General features: G+C 36.4%; 1 protein-coding gene across 1 annotated transcript in view; it reads left to right on the forward strand.

Annotated features, from left to right (window-relative positions):
* The first annotated feature begins 3,137 nt into the window (after positions 1 to 3,137).
* Positions 3,138 to 21,453, forward strand: part of PLEKHM3 (pleckstrin homology domain containing M3) — an 84,278-nt gene continuing 65,962 nt past the window's right edge. The window contains exons 1-2 of the mRNA XM_026673182.2: positions 3,138 to 3,395; positions 11,996 to 12,863. Of these exons, the coding sequence (XP_026528967.1) occupies positions 12,263 to 12,863 (601 nt within the window). The 5' untranslated portion in view covers positions 3,138 to 3,395; positions 11,996 to 12,262. The remainder of the gene's footprint in view (positions 3,396 to 11,995; positions 12,864 to 21,453) is intronic.

Raw genomic sequence — 21,453 nt, forward strand, 5'->3', positions numbered from 1 at the left:
GAAACGAACTGTAGTATTTAAGGACAGTTCGCAGACAATGCTGTCAGGAAGAGCAAGCTGAAATTAATCTTTTTCAGACTTAGGGACTTTTTATAGAAGATAGTAACACCATCACCTCTACAGTTTTCACAGTCAGACCGGAAAACATGATAGTCACTTACTGTAATAAGGGAGTCTGGAAAGGATACATTCAGCCGTGTCTCACAGACAAAAATAAGATCCAATAGGGCCACATTTAGAAGCAGGAGGAATTTGGGCATTTTGTTTGCGAGGCTTTTTGTAGCTTGCGTTTTAGGCCTGTAGGGGTGGACCTGGAGGAAGTTGGGGGCATGCATGCCTAGTTTAGGTGGTTGTTGGGGGGGGGGGTTGTTGGGACGCAGGCCACTGGTCATGCGTTTGATACAGTCAGTGTGGTAGTCTATGTACAGGTCAGTTTCTACTTGGTCTTGGTGACTTTTGAATTCCTAGTGGAGCTCGCGGGCACGTAGTATGAACAGGTTGGGCTGTGAATAAAGTTTCTTATGATTTGTGCAGCTTTTGGCAAGTGAGTTTATTGTGGAGATGAATTTGCGTTTGCTAGTTTTGCTCTTGCAAATGACTGCAGAAGCATGGGGCCACCAAGCCATTGCTGTTCTTGAACTCAGGGCTGTTGCGGGAATTGTCAATTTCATCAGGAATGATGGTTGATGCCTGGAAGTTGTTGATGATGTCGCGAATCTTTGTGAAGTCATCGGATTTGTTGGTGTCATCCTGTCCAGTGGTGGGATTCAAATTTTTTTACTACCGGTTCTGTGGGCTTCACTTGGTGGGCATGGCTATGTGGTCATATGCCTGGGTGGACACGGCTATGTGACCATGTAACTGGGTGGGTGTGGCTAGGTGGTCATGTGACTAGGTGGGTGTGGCCAATTTAACAGTCCTTTTGCCAATTTGGAAGTTCATTAAACAATACATAGCAGCTCCCTTTTCTACTCTTTTTAATACTAGCAGCCGCAATGTGAGGAGCTGCTCCTTTGGTACTCACCCCCCCCCATTGTCAGCAGTTGCGCTGCTTTTTCCGGGGAAGCAGTCATGTCCTGAGCACGTTCTTTCGCAGCCCCTTCACAGGTCCCCCATTTGTTCCCCTCGACGCCGATGCCCCCTCCTCTGCCTCATCCGCCTCCAGGGCTTGCGCCAGGGTAGGCCCGTTATGCCAGTGGCGCCAAAGATTTTTTTGCAGACTGCAGCAAGGCCTCTGGTCACGTGGTTTCCCTCCTCCCTGCTCCAGCCTAGAGCTAAAGCAAGCCTTTCTGCCTGGAGCTCCGTCCAGGGATGCAGGGCCAGTGGAAGGTGGCGTTTGGCCACTTTGGATCCCCTGGAGGACAGAGTGCTTGTGAGCTGCAGCCAAGAATTTGGGGTCGCAGCAGAACAAGCAACCAAAGCCTGCCTCCCCTCCCCCGGTTCTTGGATGAGCTGCTCGCCGGGCTTGGGCACCTGAGGGAAGCGCCAGGTGGCCATTCTCCGTTGAGCTGCTGCGAGCATCCAGATAGTGGGAGGTGCTCTAGTCTTCACTCTAACAGGCTGAGCTATAATTGAGGAACGCTCCTCCTCCTCCACGTGACTCCTCCATGCGTTCCCCCAGTTTTAGATACAAGTTGGGCGGAAACCATCTCACAGGCAACCCTCACTCTGTCAAGGACCTAGGAGTCCTCATCTCAAACGATCTAAGCCCCAGAGTTCACTGTAACAGCATTGCCAAAAAAGCATTAAGAGTTGTTAAGTTGCAAAGCTTCTTCTCCAGTAACACTGAATTATTAACTAGTGCATACAAAACCTTTGCCAGACCAATTCTCCAATACAGTTCGTCTACCTGCAATCTACACTGTATATCGGACATTAACACAATTGAGTGGGTTCAGAGGTATTTCAGGAGAAGAGTACTCCACTCCTCTACTCACAATAGAATTCCCTATGCCTCCACACTTGAAATTTTGGGCTTGGACAATCTGGAACTGCGCTGCCTGCAGTCCGATCTAAGTATAGTACACAAAATTGTCTGCTGCAACGTCTTGCCTGTCAATGACTTCTTCCGCTTCACCTACAATAATACACAGGTAAACAATCTTATACAAACTCAAGCTAAACCGCTTCAAACTCGATTACAGAAAATACAATTTCAGCAAGAGTGGTCAGTGCCTGGAATGCTCTACTCGACTCTGTTGTTACAGGCTCAAACCCTCACAGCTTCAATCTCAAACTGTCTACCTTCGACCTTACCTCATTCCTAAGAAGTCTGTAAAGGGGGTGTTCATAAGCGCAGCAGCGTGCCTACCGTCCCTATCTTACTGTCCCCATTTATCTGTATTTACTTCCTTTGCTCATGTTTCTGTTCATACCTATACCTGTTATCTTGTACATGCTTGACAAATAATAAAATAAAAATTATGGAAGAAAGTGATGAAAGCTTTATTTGTTGACATTATTCTTATATATGTTTTGAACATATAGGTGGAAGTGTGGCAGTAGGGAGAGAAAACATAAGGAAAAAGAACCATAACTCCCACTTTTGTGTATGTAGCGGAGCATCCATGCTTTGAATTAAAACGTCACTTCTGGTGTTAGGATTCTTCTCACCCAACTCTAACGGAAATTACTCTTACTGGCATGGCTACAAAACAACTCTTGTAAAGAAAGCATGCATCTGTACAGAGCTTCATATTCTATGTTTTTTTTTTCCTAAAGACTGTATGGCATTCATTACACCCGGACAATAACTATGCCCTTTAGCTAAGGCCACACCTTTCGGTCAGGCAGAGGTGAATTTGCCATTCGCTATCAACACCCCTGCCTGTTCTCCCTAATGTTCAGAGATATTACTGCTACCCCTATTTCTCCTCTTCGATTACACTAGTGGTGATATCTAGATGTCACTGTCCTTACAGGATCTCCATTGATGCACAACTCCGGCCCCTACCATCGAACAGCCGGGATGAGTTTTCGCTCTCTGGTCCTGCAGATTTCTGCAGCCCCTCCTTTTAATTACAGGAGGAGTCAACGTGCAGGTATACCATTCTCACAGGTCTGAAAATACGAGAGAGGTAGGCGTTGCTCGCTCTCAAACCTTCGTCAAATTGATGATACCCCCCATCACAGGGTCCCGCGTGGCAGGCGGTTCCCGCGCACCGCTTCCGCAGGGAAAGTGGGCGGGCGCCTCCGGAACTTTCCTCCTGACTTCCGTTTCCCTTGTTACCACGGGGATCCCTTTGAAGGGAGCACAGGGAGCGAGCGTAAATAAGCAAGCGAGAGAACGCTGAATAATACCCCGGCGCCTCTTCCCTGTCATTGAGCCAAGGCGAGAAATGAGATCGGGGGAGGAAATCCGCCGGATTTTGCAGCGCGGACCTTTGGGGAGCCAGGTAAAGGTGCCTCTATTCATAAGCTCCTGCCTTGCGCCTAACTGCATATGCTCTGCAAATAAAAGCATGTTTGAGAATGTGAGCATGACAACCTTCGGTGTGTCCGAAGGACTCATTATCAGTATTGTATGGGTATAGTTTTTCCCAATACATGTCCTTATTTTGGATTTCATTAAAAAAATCTCTTTGTTTTTGAATCACATAAGGCTCTATAATAGCAAGCTGGTTCTTCGCCTTCGTGAATAAAAGTATGTGTGTGTTTGTTTTTTTGCTACTGTAAATAGGACAAGAATAACTTGGGGGCGTGCATAAGCGCACCATCGTGCCTACCGTCCCTGTCCTATTGTTTCTCTTATTCTTTTATTTTTCTTATATGTACCCATTTCATGTATTCACAACTATGTATACACTTATGCTTATTATCTTGTAAACAATTGGCAAATCAAATAAATAAATAAATAAATAAATAAACTCGGTTTACTAAAGGTATGGTTTCACCTAAGACACTTTACCAAAAGAATCAAGGCAACAACATAAGAAGCACAAAGCTAATGTTTGCTTTTATGTTGAAATACCTGCAGTTAATAATTTGCATACAGTCCATGTTGGAAGTTCCTTTTATTAGGTGATTTTGTTGCTTTTATGTTTTCTTTCACAATTTGCAACCAATAGTTCTTCCAAGTAGCCCAAGGTATGGACTAGATTTTAATATATGCCTCTATTCCTTGTAGACTAATTCTGGAGGTACTGATTACAGCAGAATTATCCAATAGGGTCTTGGTTAGAATGCTGGAATATGAACCCAGATCTTTCTAGTTTACAGATCAGTTCCACATTTAGCAGTACTGTTTCAAGTAAACATGGGCATAAACTCCTTCTTTGGGTTGGGGCAGAGAAATTTAAATAATGAATCAGATGGCAGAATTGTAAAATATTTTTATAACTAGTAACTATTAAATATATGTTTACAAGGAAATATTGTATGCAACACCCACTCTCAAGCCTGTTGTTCTGTTCAGTATGAGGAAGTGAAGGGAGGGTGATATTCCAGGTAAATAAAAGTGAACACAAATATTCTGACTAAGTCTCCTGGTCTGCATGCAGCCCACTCTATCAAAAAAGAATTATTACAGTTTTGCCTGTCTAGCTTTAAAATTGATTTGGAAATTATCTTTCTATATCCTTGTGTGCATGATCATAAAATCTGAAATAATTATTAGTTGAATCTATATTGCTATGAATTGCCTGGAGATCAGAATTAAACAACATGAAACACGTTGACAGAATTCACACATGCTGTTAAGCCACAGAGTAATTTGTTAAGTTTTGGGAGAGTTAAGTTGTATGAACTCCAACATTGTGCTTTGTGTTGTTTGTAACTTGGTATGATTTGTAAACAATTATCATAATGTATTCAATAAAATTAAATAATATAACAATGTGAAATCAGCTAGTGATAATTAATTCTATCTAAAATATAGAGAGAGGCATGTTTTCATCAGCCCAAAGGAAGTATTTCAACAACTTTTGTAATTACTTGGTCTGTTAGTTTTTATTGCCACATGTATCTTTTACAGTTATTGTCCTTTCTTCCTGTTTCAGTTACTGGAATCAATTGAGACATAGCTCACAGACCTCTCATCCTTCCTCTGGCTTAATGACTTCATCTCTGGGAGCATCTGTTCCCATTATTATATGACTTGCTTTTATTTCTGCTGAGTGGATGCTATGCTTCAGATTTTCCTCCATGAGAGAAAAACATGCGCACAGATATAAGAGTATTGTACTGTTTTTTTAGATTGGTTTTGATATATTTCTGTTTTTTCATTGTATTTCTGAAAGCTACTTTGAACATTTAGGAGAGTACTGTACACATAATTGAGATATTAAATATTTTATTTGTGTATATACTCTTATGTTATGAACACTGAAGAAACCATGAGCTGTTTGAAAATGTGTGTAATAACAGGACAAAGTCTGTACAGTGAATGCATGGAGATCTAAAACCCTTATCTCCAGAAGCCCTTTGCATCTATAAAGCTTAATTCCACTTCCTGTGTGGTAGTTCCCACTGCCACTCTGTCTTCTAGGAAATACCTTACCTACTCCTAACCTGTATTACTTTCTGGCATTCTAAAAAAGAAAGAGAGAATAGTTGAATTCTATTATCATCTGCTAACCCAGTAACATTAAAGGGCAACCCTTCTTCCCATCTATTCCTGTCTACTTCATTTTGGAAAATAGACAATCTCACAAAAAATAATTATTTTTTTAAAAAGGAACAAAAAATATGAATATATTTTTGACTTTAGATAGTTACAATCAAACATTGATTAAGCAAAGGATGTAAAACGATGGATTTGATCAGATTGTAGGATGCATAAGGCTCTGGGTAAACCAAAAGTTGATGCTGATCTACTCTTATTTTAAAGGCAACTCTGTGCTTAAGAAGTTTAGAGTTGCATAAAACACAGCAGTATTGAACTTATTTGGGGAACATGAACGCTACAGATAAAAGACTAGATTTTAAACAGAGAATTTTAAAAAAGTGTCTAGTTAAAATTTTAAAATCATTTCAGATCTAAACAAATGTCTGTCTCAGTTCCTCTCGGACCCCTTCCTACAGATCCCTGAAGATTGTAATGAGTTATTTCTAAAGCTGTTGGAGAAATAGAAGAAACTTTTTTATTTTTTCACAGTCTAAAAAAATAAAAAAAAATTCCCCTGTAACAGAAAGGGAGCAGTTCAAAGGAGGCTATCTCCCAGTGTGTGTGATTGCAAGTCATGTCTTATGAAGCTCTTTGTTCCCAAATTACTTGTGCTTATTATTGGCCTCCTGATGCCAACCTTGAGTTCAGCTCTTTTCCTTTGGGATTGTCTCTGTTTCCTGTAGCAGCCAGTAAATACTGAGCTCCATTCAGTTTCCCCGACTCTACCCCGAATTAAGGCATTACAGGGTCATAGAAGAGAATGGTTTGTTTTTTTTTGTAGATCTGTCTCTAATAACTCACTTGAGTTGTTGACCCTTTTTATTTAAATATCCCATCAAACCAGCTCTCACCTGATTAATGGCCACACTTCCATTAATTAACTAGTGCTTAGCATAGAGGTTTCATTGGTCGTTTAGTAGGCTTGTTTTCTGGGACATCTTCCCATTGATTAGAAATATATATTTTAATGTCATGAATTTCCATACAAGAGGAGCACAGGATCCTGCATTTAATAAATTTTGCCTTTACTATAATTTTCATTTGTTTGATTTTCTTTTACAGTACTTTTTTCAAATTATGTTAAATATGTCAGATCCAAGTATCTGCCCTTCTTCAGTGGAAGAAGAAGGGGGGGAGTTGGTACAAGTAATCCTTTTTTATGTAACCTGAATATCTTAAATCTTATATTGAATCTGTATAACTTGCACGTGATATACAATTGGAGGACTGGAGCCAGATGTCTAGAAACTTGTCACCTCTTGGAGAGATGGCAAGAGGAGAAGGGACCATAAAAAATTCCAGCTCTGGAGGATACTCTCTGGGAAACTCTTCCCAGAAAAGGGGAGGGGGGAATTAACATGTTGGTTCTTTGTTTGACTAAATCCACATCAGAATAAGGGGAGGGGTTCTAACTCCCTTTATCTATTACTGTATGCCTGGGAACATCTTAGATTCTGCTTTGACTAGTACTGGGGTCACTTCCTTTCAATAAAGAATTCCTTTTGAAGTACCTAGCTTTCAGAAGTTCATTCTTTTCTGTTGAAGGGGAAAAGATTGTCATAGGGTAACAGTGCTCATAGCATGCAGATTCCTAAGAATCTATTCATAGAAACTAATACTCTATTGAATGCAGCATGTATGGGCAGATTTGCCCATAATGGACGTTGAAATGGAAGCAAATAGACATCAAGGGATCCTTATTTCATATACAGTCATAATGGTGCAGCCAGAAATTCAGCAGGAAAAACAACATCAAATGCCAAATAGAGGAACCCCCAAGGAAAACAGTAGCAACTGCTCAGCCTCAAATCATAAAAATTGCATGGAGCATTTCAGAAGTTGAATATGGTGGATTTGTACTTCGTATTTGTTCTGCCACAGAACTATACTAGCATTGCAGCAGACTGAGAATATTGTACAACATCAATAGCAATGTGATTGCTTAGCCTTGATCCTAAACAGTTTCCTTTGTTTAGCCAAAAAATTAGATATAGGAGGAATACACAAATTGTGGCTTGCTATTTTTCGTGTTTTGGTGAGTTTCCTTGCTTTTGCTAGGTTGTCTGAATCAATCTACTTGATAAACTGCAACTCCTACACTGTAAAAACATATGGACTACATAACTCAACCAGGGCAAAGCAATAGATGCTATTTACATAGACTTCTGTAAAGTCTTTGATTCAGTGGTACATGACAAACTACTTCTAAAATTAAAATTAAAATCTTATGGCATCTCCAGACACCTGCATAATTGGATAGCTGCATTCCTGTCAAACAGGCAAAAAATGGTCAAAATAGGGAGAGCCCTATCAAATCTCATACCTGTCAGCAGCGGTGTCCCCCAAGGCAGCATTCTAGGACCAACTCTTTATATTTTATATAAATGACCTTTTTGATCATATTAAAAGCAACTGTGTTCTTTTTGCTGATAATGTAAAACTTTTCAACACCACCGACAATACTACTACCCTTCAAAAAGACCTTGACTATGTGTCAGAATGGTCAAACAAATGGCAACTTCAAATCTCAACAAACAAATGCTCTGTCTTACATATTGGCAAAAAAATAATAATCCAAAAATAAAATACAAGCTGAATGGACATGGCTTTGTAGATAACCCCCACTCTGTCAAGGACCTTGGAGTACTCATCTCTATTGATTTAAGTGCTAGAGCCCACTGTAACAACATCGCCAAAAAGGCATTAAGAGTTGTAAACCTAATCCTGCGTAGTTTTTTCTCTGGTAATATTGTACTACTAACTAGAGCATACAAAACATTTGCTAGACCAATTCTCAAATACAGCTCATCTGTCTGGAACCCACATTGCATATTGGACATTAGTACAATCGAGGGAGTCCAGAGATATTTCACGAGAAGTGTCTGCCACTCCTCTACTCATAACAGAATACCTTATGCCACCAGATTTGAAATTTCAGGCTTAGACAACTTAGAACTATGCCGATTTTGGTCTGACCTAAGCGTAGTACATAAAATTATCCATTGCAATGTCCTACCTGTCAATGACTACTTCAACTTCAATACATGAGCACACAATAGATACAAACTCAAGGTAAAGCACACCAAACTCAATTGCAGGAAATACGACTTCAGCAACAGAGTGGTCAATGCCTGGAATACTCTACCTGACTCTGTGGTTTCTTCACAAAACCCCAAAAACTTTAACCTTAGACTGTCTACTGTTGACCTCACCCCATTCCTAAGAGGTCTTTAAGGGTGCGCATAATCGCACCAACGTGCCTACCGTCCCTGTCCTAATGTTCCCTTTTATGCTTACCCATTTCATGTATTAATAATCATGTTTATACTTTTATCTGTTATCTAATACATGCTTGACAAAATAAATAAATAATAAAACTAGATTGTTCTAAAAATATCAGTACAGCACAATAATTTCCTTAGTGAGTTGATGGCTTGCTTGGCATACCCACCTGTATGTTAAATTTCTACTTTATATAATTTTATGTCATTTGATTAGCTGCGTAGTGGAAATTAGTGGGAAACAAGCAGGAAGTTGTGAAGGCTGTTAATCACATGAAGTTCCTGCCAACAAGAGAGGTATATGTGTTGCTTTGTTATGTGGATACAGTTGATCATGGGAAGATGAGTTGTGTGGATTCATTGATACTGAGAACAGTTTGCCAAGAACTGTTTTAAGTATTTAAGAAATGCTTAAATGCTACTGCATTATTATGTATTTGTAAGATAAATTCACTGTGGAAAATGATGAAAGGACATAGAGCACATCAATTCTTTTTGTTTGGATCATTCTTCATTACTTTAAATAAGATCAGGTTTGTTTTCAAGATTAAAGTCTGGCTTGCCATGTTTATTGGTTGGATCTATTTTAGATAAATGCCAAAACTCTAGCTTTGGTTGCTGTGATTGGAGTTTGAAAAGATGCCTCTTACTAGTTTCATCTGTGAGCCAGCAGGGATTGACAAGGATAGTAAGTCATAAGAAATTGAAAATTGGGAGGGGTGGATGCGGGTGCGGGGGGGGGGGGGACTGGACAGTTAACTGAGTTGAAACTGGAACTTTTGAGGAATAAATAGTTGGATTAGATGTTTCTTTTTAAGCATTGGAAGTCTTGATTCTTATTTTTCTCTCGTAAGAAATTATATTCAACTTTTCAGTTCAGAGAAACGTAAACCTGTCCTTGCCAAATACGTAGAAAATGAACTTCTTTTTTGTTGTAAGAGAGCAAGTATTATTATTATTCTTACAGGGAGATAAAACCAATAGTGTTGCATTTGGAACATTAGTATATAGAGTAGATAATCTGTTGTCCTGCAGAGAAAATGGCTTATAACTAATTCACTAAGGGGAATCTTCCATTTACCAGTCTGTACATAAGGATGAAATACAGATTTGTATCAAGGAAACGAGTCCCTCTCATTTCTATTGTTGTGATGAAAAACATTTTATTAGCAGATCATAACTAAGCATTTATGTATTTTAATTTATCTTTTGGGGAGGACACAAAAGGCAAAATTACCCTTTACTGTATTATAGCTGCTTAGTGGAAATAATTTTGCTAGTGTGTAATGATTGTGAATCATACCTTCTCATCACAGCCTTACAGATGGCAACTGAACTGTGTATTTTAACTGTAATTTTTGATCAACGTTCATGGTTTAAAATAAAAATAACATAATTTTGTCATCCTACAAATTATCTTTGGAATAAGTTATTACAAATTCAGTGGACCTAATTCTGTGATATGTATGAGAAAGTATTGTAAGGATACTAGTCAGTCGAATAAATTAAATATTTTTTTGGAATATATTAAAATATGCAGTATTTAACTTGATAAATTGCTTGTTTAAATTATAGAAGTAATGAAAAAGTCATACATCCAACCACGATGATGAAAAAGAAAGAAATATGGTACACTTATACTTTATTTCAAAATCTCAATCTTTTCCTAAAAGACAATGAATAGCAGAAACAACAAATGCACACTGTGCACACATTAAATAATGCTATTATACAAATAAAATATATAGAAATCAATAGGGAGCAATGTAAAATGTTCATAAATAACTAATGCTGTAGTAAAGGACTAGCAAAAGGAGTATACAGAGTGGTAATCGTTTTGGAAATAATAAGAAACTCAAGAGGAAAAAACATTAAAATTAAAACAAATATGGGAAAAATATTTTTCTGTTTTCAGATAGGAGAGGCCTAGGCATTCTTTAAGATCCTTGAAGAATGTATCTTAGGCACCAAAAAGCATGGTGGACACATTTGTCTTATCAATTTCCCTTCTTTATATAGAATGTTTAACTTAATTTTTCCCCTTAGTGAATTAGTTATAAGTTATGTTATTATTATGCATAAGTGACTAATATGCACTGCCATTCCTCTAACTGCTATGCTAACAGAATGTTGTTGTATTTTATGATGTGCATCCATACATAATTTATCTTCTAGTAACTGCACAAATAATTCTGACATTTTCAGGCAGATATTAGGAACATGCAAACTTGCTGGCCTTTGATCTCTGTCAATGAACTCTTCCTAGCTGAACCCTTGATTAGCCTGACCTTGCTTTATTTACTCAGGCCTGCTTATTGTTCTTAGTGACAGTGGAAAACTGTTCAACTCAAGAAAGTTTTACACTACATGCACCTGTCTTTGGGTCTGACAGTGAACAAAACCAAGAGTCATGTGTGTCATTACTCCCATTCTTGGAACTTCCCAGATGTTCTTTTGAAATAAGGAACTAGATAGTTACTCTTCTGTACTTTAAATATAAACTTGCAATGTACAATATGAGATGGCATGCAATAAACACAGATAGCATTAAATTAATACTTAAATTGTATTGGTATAATTAAACTCAACAAACAACAATTACCTTACATAGGCATTGATGTAGAAGAACTCTGCTCAGAAAGCCAGTCATCGGGAATAACATTTATTTAAAGTTGCTGGGTAATGCCTAAAAAAAGGTTAAAACACCAGGCAAGTGTTGTCTATATATTACATTTTTGTAATCACCTTGAGTAACACGAAGGCAGTTTACAAATTTTTGTGTGTATAAATAAATGGAATTGTCACATAGCCACCCCCCTCTATCCAGTTGCTAGCCAAGTAACTCCCAAAGATGCAATCATTTGAGGGCCTCAGATAACATTTTATTGTACTAAACCTATGGGAGAAGAGTCTTCTAGGGTTGTTTTGAGATTGCTGAATAGAGCCTGAGATAAGTGGGCCAAAAGGAGCCAGAAACTTGTAATTTCATTTCAATAATTACACTTAAGTTATGCCCCTTCACTTTCTACTGTTTATAGGTACTTCCTGATAGGCCATGTGAATCTATTGTAATTAAGGTTACTTAAGAGTATTTTATCATGTTTTACAGAAAAATCCAGTTCCTGTACAGAATTCTTGCTGAACCACCAATACTTCTTCATTCAGGAAGATAAAGCTGATGACAACTATTATGCATAACAACATTTACAAATAAAAGTTGTTTCAAGCTCCTGAAGTCAAATGCCCATGGCAATGAAAAATATATTGATTCTGTTACCAGCAGCTTAAGAGAAATACCTGCAAGAATCTTTCCAAAGATACGTCTTTGTCTTATTAAAATACTCCCAAAGCTATAGGTTTTTTGACTACAAATAAAATGGAGGCCTTAGAAGTTGATGACATCAGTCCAGCCTTGGAGGTGACTGAAGACTTCTTCAGTACCTTTGATGCTAAGCTGGAAAATGTGCAGCCACTGGAAGTTTATGGTGTTCAAGAGATTCCGGAACTGGTTGGATGTGACGCATTTAATAAAATCACAGTCTGTGGAGATTTAAGAAACATTGCTTCTTTAGGGAAGAATAACCTTGTTTGGGCACACTGCAAAAATGGAAGTTCAGAAACCAAAGTAGAAACTGCATTTCCTGCCAAAGAACAGTTTAGAGTGCAAAGGGGAATGGTTCCAGATAATCTCTCCTGGGTTGATCAGGGAACTGCTTCAACTTTTAATATCTTTAACATCTGCCAGAGGAGGAAGGATCGGCCCCGTTCTGTGAATGATGTTATAGTCCAAAATGAGGAAACTTCCTCTTTCAAGCCAGGTCATAACAGGTCACATTCTGATATTAGTCACATAAACTGGGGCATCATCTTCAATAATGCCTCTCCACAACAGCTGTCTAATCAGGTGAGCCAGTGCTCTAAACATTCATTTACACCAACTGGATTCAAAAAGGGAAAAGATATTCAAGGGAATACTGGTAAGTGCTGATATTTTGCTCCAACTATCCTTTCTTCTTGTTCACAGCCATTTCTTTTTGAAGAAAAACAAACTGTTTAGGACAGAGATATCCAACCTTGGCAATTTTAAGACTTGTGGACTTCAATTCCCAGAATTCTCCAGCCAGCATGGGGAAGTTCACAAGCATGGCTACCTGAAAAAATCAGGAAGTTGAAGTCCACAAGTCTGGATTCTGGGAGTTGAAGTCCACGGTTAGACACTTCTGATTGATGAATTTACAGCATTGATTCAGTTTCCAATTCCACTCCACTGTATATTCTTTAAATGAAAGAAGCAAGGGAAACAAATTAATATTTTTTTAAAGTTTTTAAAAACAAACATAAACAAACAAAACATAAAAACATCAAGCCATCTTCCATATGTATACATACAGTGTGCCGGTTGGTTTACAAATTGTTTTGTACTTCCATTTCGTAGTCTTCAATTACAATTACATTGCATATAATCTCATATTTTCAATCAAAAATTAAATACCTTAGTATCATTATTAATCATTTGACTATACTTTTATTCATTCATGTTTTACAAGATAATCATAATTTACTTAGTTTGTTTTATAACAGTTCATATTATCATCCCAAATATATCCTAAAATCATTTTGTAGATATAGTAAGAAAGAAGTACATCTTTATATATTTATTATTTTCTAAAAGTCTACATATTTCATTACGGTATTTTATTGTCTAACCATTGATAGAATAGATCCCAAATTTTATAAAATTGTTTATCCTCTTGTTCTCTAATTTCAAATGTCAATCTACTCATTTCAGCACATTCCAATATTTTCTTAATGATTTCCTCCTGTGATGGTGTTTTCTCCTTTTTCCAGTTTTTGGCAAATACAATCCTAGCTGCTGTTAATACATTTACAATCAGATATTTCAAATATCTACTATATATTTCAGGTAAAATTCCCAATAAAAATATCTCTGGTTTCAAGTCTATATGTTTTTTTGTCATTTTTTCCAACCACATGTGGATTTTAGTCCAGTATTTTTTAGCATCCGCACAAGTCCACCACATATGGTAATATGAGCCAGGTGTCTGATGACATTTCCAACATTTTTCAGATTTATTCTTGAACATTCTTGCTATTCTTGTAGGGGGAAAATGCCACCTGTAAAACATCTTATACAAATTTTCTTTATATGCTGTTGACATTGTCATTTTATAATTTTGAGACCACAATTTTTGCCATTTCTCTAAATCAATCCCATATCCAAAATTCTTCCCCCAAGCAATCAAAGTTTCTTTAACTTGTTCGTCTTCTAATTTAATTTCTAATAAATATCCATACAATTTTTTAATCACCTTTTCATCAGTACCTGTCAAAATCTTATCTAAATCAGTCAATTTATCATAGAAACCTTCCATTTTAGAATCTTTATCATACCTTGAGTGTATTTGCGCAAATGAAAACCAATTCATCTTTATACCTTGTTCCTCTAGTTTTTGTATAGATTTGAGTTCATCCTTTTCATTCAATATTTCACCATATCTAACTATTTGTTCCTTTTTGTACATTATAGGATAAGAAAATATTTCAATAGTCGATAGTCAGACTGGAATTTTCAAACAACATTGCCTTTTAATCTTCTCCCAGTTTAACCACAGAGTCTCCCGTATATAATGTCTTCTAAAATACCCCTGTGTTTTAGTTCCTTTATACCATAAAAAAGCATGCCACCCTAACAACAAATCATGTCCTTCTAATGTCAACAATCTAGTATTTCTTAGTGTTTTCCATTCCTTAACCCACATCAGATTTGTAGCTTGATAATACAACTCCCAATTAGGCAAACCAAATCCTCCTCTAATTCTAGCATCTTGCAAAAGTTTTAACTTTATTCTCGCTTTCTTACCTTGCCATATATATTTCAACACAATTTTATTTAAATCTTCAAAATAATCTTTTCCAAGCCTAATTGGAATTGTTTGAAACAAATATAAAATTCTGGGTAATATATTCATCTTGATTGTTGAAATTCTCCCTATTAGTGACAGTTGTAAATTTTCCCATTTCGCCAGATCTAGCGCTATCTGCTGTTTAAGTTTGATATAATTATTCTCTTTTAGTGTACTACATCTTGCTGTCAAATATATCCCCAAGTACTTGATCTTATTCGTGACCTGAATTTTCAATAGGTCTGCCAATTCTTCCTTTTGTCTTAATAGCTTATTCTTTGTCAAGATCTTTGTCTTATCTTTATTTATTTTCAAACCAGCCACCTTTCCATATGTCTCTATTTTTTCTATCAATTTTGGTGCTGTTTCTAGAGGGTCTTCTAAAATGAAAACCAGATCATCTGCAAATGCTTGCAGCTTAAATTCTTCCTTTTTGATTTCCATTCCTTTTATATTCTTTTCATCTCTAATATTTCTGTTTAGCACTTCCAAAGTTAACACAAACAACAAAGGTGATAGTGGGCACCCTTGTCTTGTTCCTTTTCTTATATCAATAGAGCCTGTCAGTTCTCCCTCTATCATTACCTTTGCCATTTGCTTATGATATATAGCTTCTATTGCTTGAATAAATTTTCTAGCAAAGCCCATCTGTTCCAACAGTAATAACATGAATCACCAATTCACATTATCAAATGCCTTCTGTGCATCTAGAAATATCAGAGCCATTTGTTTTTCAAGATGTGCCTTGTAGTATTCCAAGGTGTCCAAGATTACTCTCATATTATCTTTAATTTGTCTCTTTGGCAGAAATCCATTTTGATCAGGATGAATAAAATTATTTAGATATTTTTTAAGTCTTTCTGCCAATATTGAAGCAAAGATTTTATAATCTACATTTAGTAGAGAAATAGGTCTATAGTTCTTAATTTGCAATAGATCGGCCTCCTCTTTTGGAATAAGTGTAATATAGGCTTCTGACCATGATTTAGGTATCTTCTTCTTTAACATAACTTCATTCATAACTTCTAGCAATGGAAGATTCAACGATTCTTGTAATGTTTTGTAAAATTCTGCCGGAAGTCCATCTGGGCCTGGTGCCTTTCCATTATTTTGCTTCTTGAGTGCTTCAGTTAACTCCATCATCGTTATATTGCTTTCTAACATTGTTTCAATCTCTTTAGGTATCTGAGGTAAATTAGCATTCTGTAAGTACTGTTTAACTCTTTCCTCATCAATATTCTCTTACATATATAGTTTCCCATAGAAGTGTCGAATGATTTCCTTCTTCTCTTTACTACCATAGCAAACTTGGTCTTGGTCATCTATTAATTGCAATATTTTCCTTGATTCTTTCTCCTTTCTCAATTTATATGCTAACCATCTACCTGGTTTGTTTGCGTCTTCAAAGTAGTTCTGTTTAGCACCTCTAATTTTCTGTGCTAATTCTTTTCTATTTGACCCATTTATGTTTAACTATCCATTTTTAGCTTGATGTCCTTTTTCTGTGGCATTTTCTGTAGCTCTTTTTCAAGTCTTTTATACTCATCCTCTAAGGCCTTAGAGGCTAATCTTTTCATAGTATTTCTTTTCCTTGTATAGTTTATTATCAAGTCTCTAACATATGCCTTCATTGCATCCCATACATTCTGAATTGATGTATCTTCTTTTTTGTTTTCCCTAAAGAAAAAAGCCAATTCTTTCTCCATCCACTGTATGAAGTCTTTTTCCTTTAAAATAGTATTATTTAACGTCCATTTAGATCTTTTTTGTCCTTTCCATTTAATTGTCATTGGATTGTGATCTGCCCAAGTACTTGTTTCAATATTTATTTCTTGAATATTAGTTAACAATTCTGTGGACATCCATATCATATCTATTCTGGACTATGATAAGTGTCTATTTGAATAGAAGGTGTATTGTTTAGTTTTAGCATTTCTTTCTCTCCGTGTATCTTTTAAGTTTATTTCATCTACCATTTTAAAAAAAGATTTAGGGAGAGTCTCTCTGTTTTGCTTTATTGTTTTCTGTGCTGTATAGTCCAATTTATTGTCTACAATTCCATTAAAATCTCCCATCATAACTATATTAACATAGTCCAGTTCAATTATTTTCATATGTAATTTTTTGTAGAATTCTTCTTGTTTGTCATTCGGGGCATAGATTGCAATCAGGAGTGTTTTCGTATTATTGTCCATTATTTCCACCATTAGTATTCTTCCGTCATCATCGGTATAAATCAATTTTGCTGGGATGGTCTCTTTAATATGTAAAACCACTCCTCTTTTCTTACATTGTGTCAAGGAAGTAAATATTTCCCCTAGTTTTGGCTGTATCAACAATTGTTCATATTGTTTTTTAATATGTACTTCTTGTAGACAAATTATATCAAATTTTAATTTCTCTAAGTTATGAAAGTTTTTCCTTCTTTTAATGGCTGAGTTAAGTCCATTTATATTAATTGTAATCAGTTTTTTCTCTTCCATGGTTATATTTTGTAGTTAGGTTTAGCAGCTCTCGTAGATCTTAGTTCACGTTGTTCTTTGGCTTCCACCTTTCCACCTACTGCACCTTCTTCTTTTTCAATCGCCATTTGGCAGTCCTCTTGGAATTCAATTAGTGAGATTTCTTTTTCTGTCTCTTCCTCTTTCCCTCCAAAAAATTCTGTATAAAATGATTCAGCTTTCTCAATTGAGTCAATTCTATGTCTCTGTTCTTGCCATGTGAACATTAAACCTTCTGGAATCAGCCATCTATAATTCACCTCTTTTTTAAGTAGCATTTTAGTCAGGAATCGGTATTCTCTTCTCATCTCTCTCACTCTTCTGGGTATTTGTTTCAAGACCACAATCTCCTTGTCTTTATATTTCAATATATTTCTTTTGCCACTTGCAACATTTGCGTTTTAATGGCTTTCTTTGTAAATCTAATGTGAACTTCTCTTGGTAAGCTATTTCTCATCGCATATCTTGTGAAAACTCGATAAACCTCATCTATTCCATCCATCATCTTCTCTTGAGTTATTTCCAAAGCTTCAGCCAGTATTTCTATCATTATCTCCGCTAGGTTTTGTCCTTTTTCTTACTCTACGGTTTGGAATCTAAGATAGAATTCTGATCTATCCATCTCCCATCTCAACATACCACTTTTATCTTGTTCAACCACCGTTAATCTATTATCAATATCTCCAATCTTCTTGTCTCTTTGTTTATCTTCTTCAATTTTTTGGAATCTCTCATCATACTTCAACATCATTTGTTGGATGTTCTCCACTGTTTCATCGGTTTTCCCTGTTCTTTGTTCAATGTTCTCTGTTCTTTGTTCAATGTTCTCTGTACTTTGTTCAATGTTCTCTATTCTCTTTTCGATATTCTCTGATCTTGCTTGAATATTTTGAATTCCTTGCATAATCATGTGCAGAGTCACTTTTCCTTGTTCTTTTTCTTGCTTTAACATTGTTTGTATTGAACGTTGTCCTCCAGATGGTGGAGAGGAAGAAGTAGAAGTTGAAGAACCAGGAGCTGTAAGTTTCCTACTCATTTTAAGCAATTCAAAATCTTCAGGTTCTTCTAAACCTTAATCCAATTGTGAAACAACCAATTGTAGTTCGAAATAAAAATAGTAGAAAAAAGAAGCCAAATAGTAATGATAAAAAAAAGAAGAAGAAAAAAAAGGGGAGGACAAAATTTCTTCAGGTTCTTGTGTACCTTAATCCAATCAGTAGTTAGATGAATAAAAAGGCTTGGGGGAAAAAAAAAAGGAAAAATTATTCAGGTTCTTCAACACCTTAATCCAATGAGAAGTCTCAAATAGAAAAGAGTGCATAAAAATAAACCAAAAAGGTAGATGAAAAAACAAAAATACCAAGAAAGGAGAAAAAAAGGCTATTCCCTTAAAAAAAAGGAAACATTAATACTAAAGCTTTCCCTTTAAAATAAAAAGCAAGCGTAGAGATTGGACTTCCAAAGAAAAAAAAGAAAAACAAAGACAAGCTCCAACAAAGCCAAAGATCCAAATAGCTATTGCAAAAAAAAAAAAAAGATAAAACGAAATAAAATAAAGCTGGTGAGGAGGGATAGCACAACTTAGAAAAAGTAAAAAGAGCACACTACACTTTGTTTAATTATCCAAGGCTCTTATTATAACTCTCTTCTCCAAAAACTTATCACCTTTTTTTCCCCTAGGTTTCAACACTGGACTCCAGCTGTTGATAGAAACCCAGAAGAGCACCTGCAATAATACTCTCCCATGCTCTTCTCAATGTCCTTGAAAAAAAGTCTCAGTTCTTTCTTTCTCAGCTTTGTCTGGTCACAGGAGAAATAGAATATTTCCAAGCCTCTAGTTGGCAGTGTTACAAAGTTTCTTTGCTTTCACTTTCCCCCTCCTTTTCCAAGCAAAATATAATAAGAATTAATTAAAAAAAAGGAAAAAGATATTTTTTTAAAAAGAAATAACTAAAAGGGAGTCTCTAGCCTAAAGTGGGCGGAGCTGGCATCGCGACGATACGGCATGCGGTCTTGGAGGTCTGAGATCGCTGCCGATATCTTTGCTCCTGGATGGTCCTATTGGATCTAAACCGTCCCAAAGAGATGGTGAATGTAAAGAGCGTATCCTGTCGATCCCAGGGATACCGCAAAGTCCCTGGTAGATCCAGGAGAAGCTCTTCTTGCCAATGGCAAAGAGGCAGCCATTAAAGCTGCTGAAGTTGGGACAGTTCCAAAACGAAAGAGAACAGAAAGAGACAGTGTGCCAGTTTGGTGAGAACTTTTTCTTTATTCTAAGATCTGAAAGGACACCCTAAGGAAAAGAAAGAATCTGTAAAAGTTTTGACAGAAGTGATTAAGCGGCGATTTTAAACAGGAATGTCAAAGTAATGTTTTTTTCTCATTGCTGGATTTTCTATACATGATCTTATATTTTGAAACTGGACTGTTATTTTCTTTTCCATCTATTTTTTTTCTCCTTTTTGATTTTGGGATACAAATTAATATTGAAGGATATGCTGAGAGAGAGAAAGGAAAACTCCTTGTCAAAGTCTTATACTATAATGATAGTAGATAAGGATAATTGTGCAAAGCTTTCATACTCAGTCCAATAAAAATGCAGACACCACTTCTGTAGGGTATCTTAGTTCATGTATATACTTTGTGACATATGGAAATTATTTTTCATTGAATGATTTTATTAAATTTATATGCTTCCCACCTCACTCTGCAAAGCATCTAAAAGCAAAAAAGAAAACAGCTGGATTGTTTTTGTTTGTTGTTATTTTCATTCTCAATTTCTTCCAAGTGGCCAAATAGTTAACATTCTGAGATGTTTGCTTTATGCTTGCTTCCAAACTTTCTGTCTTGTTGCTGTTTGGAAATTCTTGCTATTGTAGCAAATTCCTGGTAGTAAAAGCTCAGCAGTATTAAACTGAGGGAGCAATGTGTCAAGAAACCTCTCAAATGGTTCACTAATGCCTTGAGGAAAAAGAAATGCTGCCTATGCATGCTCATTCTTACAGTAGATATATTTGATGCCTCAGTCCTAATTTTTCTATAATTATATGACACAAAATTTCCTTTAAAATTAATGTGTGTGAGGGCAGTTCCTTTATTTAAAGGTCTTCTCAACTGTTTGTCTAACACCCAAGTTAGCCAATATCTTTGGCTACTAAATGGATATGGTTGAGGATTCTGGGGGAATGAATGCCTTTTATTTAACTAAATGTCGTTAATTCCATTTGATCCTAATATCTAAATAAAAACCCCATGTTTAGAGACATTGTAGCTCTAAATATGTGATGAATGAGGAAGTATTATTGTTTTCTTGCTTTCTGGAAACAACTAACTAGTAACAGCTGTAAAGATTGCTAAATTAGATGGACCTTTGGAGTGATTTAATAAAGTAAATTAGATGGGCCTTTGGAGTGATTTAATAAAGTAAATTAGATGGGCCTTTGGAGTGATTTAATAAATTCCTCTATCATATGCAGACAATAACACTACCAAGAGTGTGGACCATGAGAAATGCAACCCATGTTTTGCTTACAGTGTGATCTTTGCTTCTATTACCTGGAGAGGTTGTTAGAACAAAGAGAGAGAGAGATGTTAGCTATTCTCAGTGTCCATTTCAGATATATAACATACATTACAAAAATTGTAATGAGACATAATAAAGAAAAGGGATGTAATCTGTAGAGAGAAAATTCTTACCTTACTCTTTTCTCTGATGTTTCCTTCTTTGGGATTTATTTCTCTAGAATTACAGTTCAGAAAAAATAGCCCAGATGTGGGCAATTTAATGTGATTATCTCCTATTTACTTTGATGGGCTCTGATTTGCTCTGCCTCAATTGAATTTCCTTGTTTGGTGAAAGTAAAGAGAAATTTTCTTTCCCTTTTAGAAGCTGGAGAGAAAGTACTCTGTGGAAAGGTATTATGTAGCTTTGGTGCATAAGACAGATGAGGTGGAACAGGAGATGGTTGATGGAAGGCAATGGTCAGGGAGCTGTGATCTGGCCAGTTTGTGGCAGCAACTGCTGTTCCAAAGAGTGTGCTGGATATGCATGTTAATGAAGTCATTCCTTACTATTATTTCTGTTGAAGTGGGAAGCTAGTTCACACTAGCTTTAGAGACAGTTAGTAGAAAGAATGACTGGC

The sequence above is a fragment of the Notechis scutatus genome, chromosome 1, assembly GCF_049901735.1.
Source record: "Notechis scutatus isolate UNSWTSFEM ecotype Mainland chromosome 1, rNotScu1.2, whole genome shotgun sequence".
NCBI classification, from domain to species: domain Eukaryota; kingdom Metazoa; phylum Chordata; class Lepidosauria; order Squamata; family Elapidae; genus Notechis; species Notechis scutatus.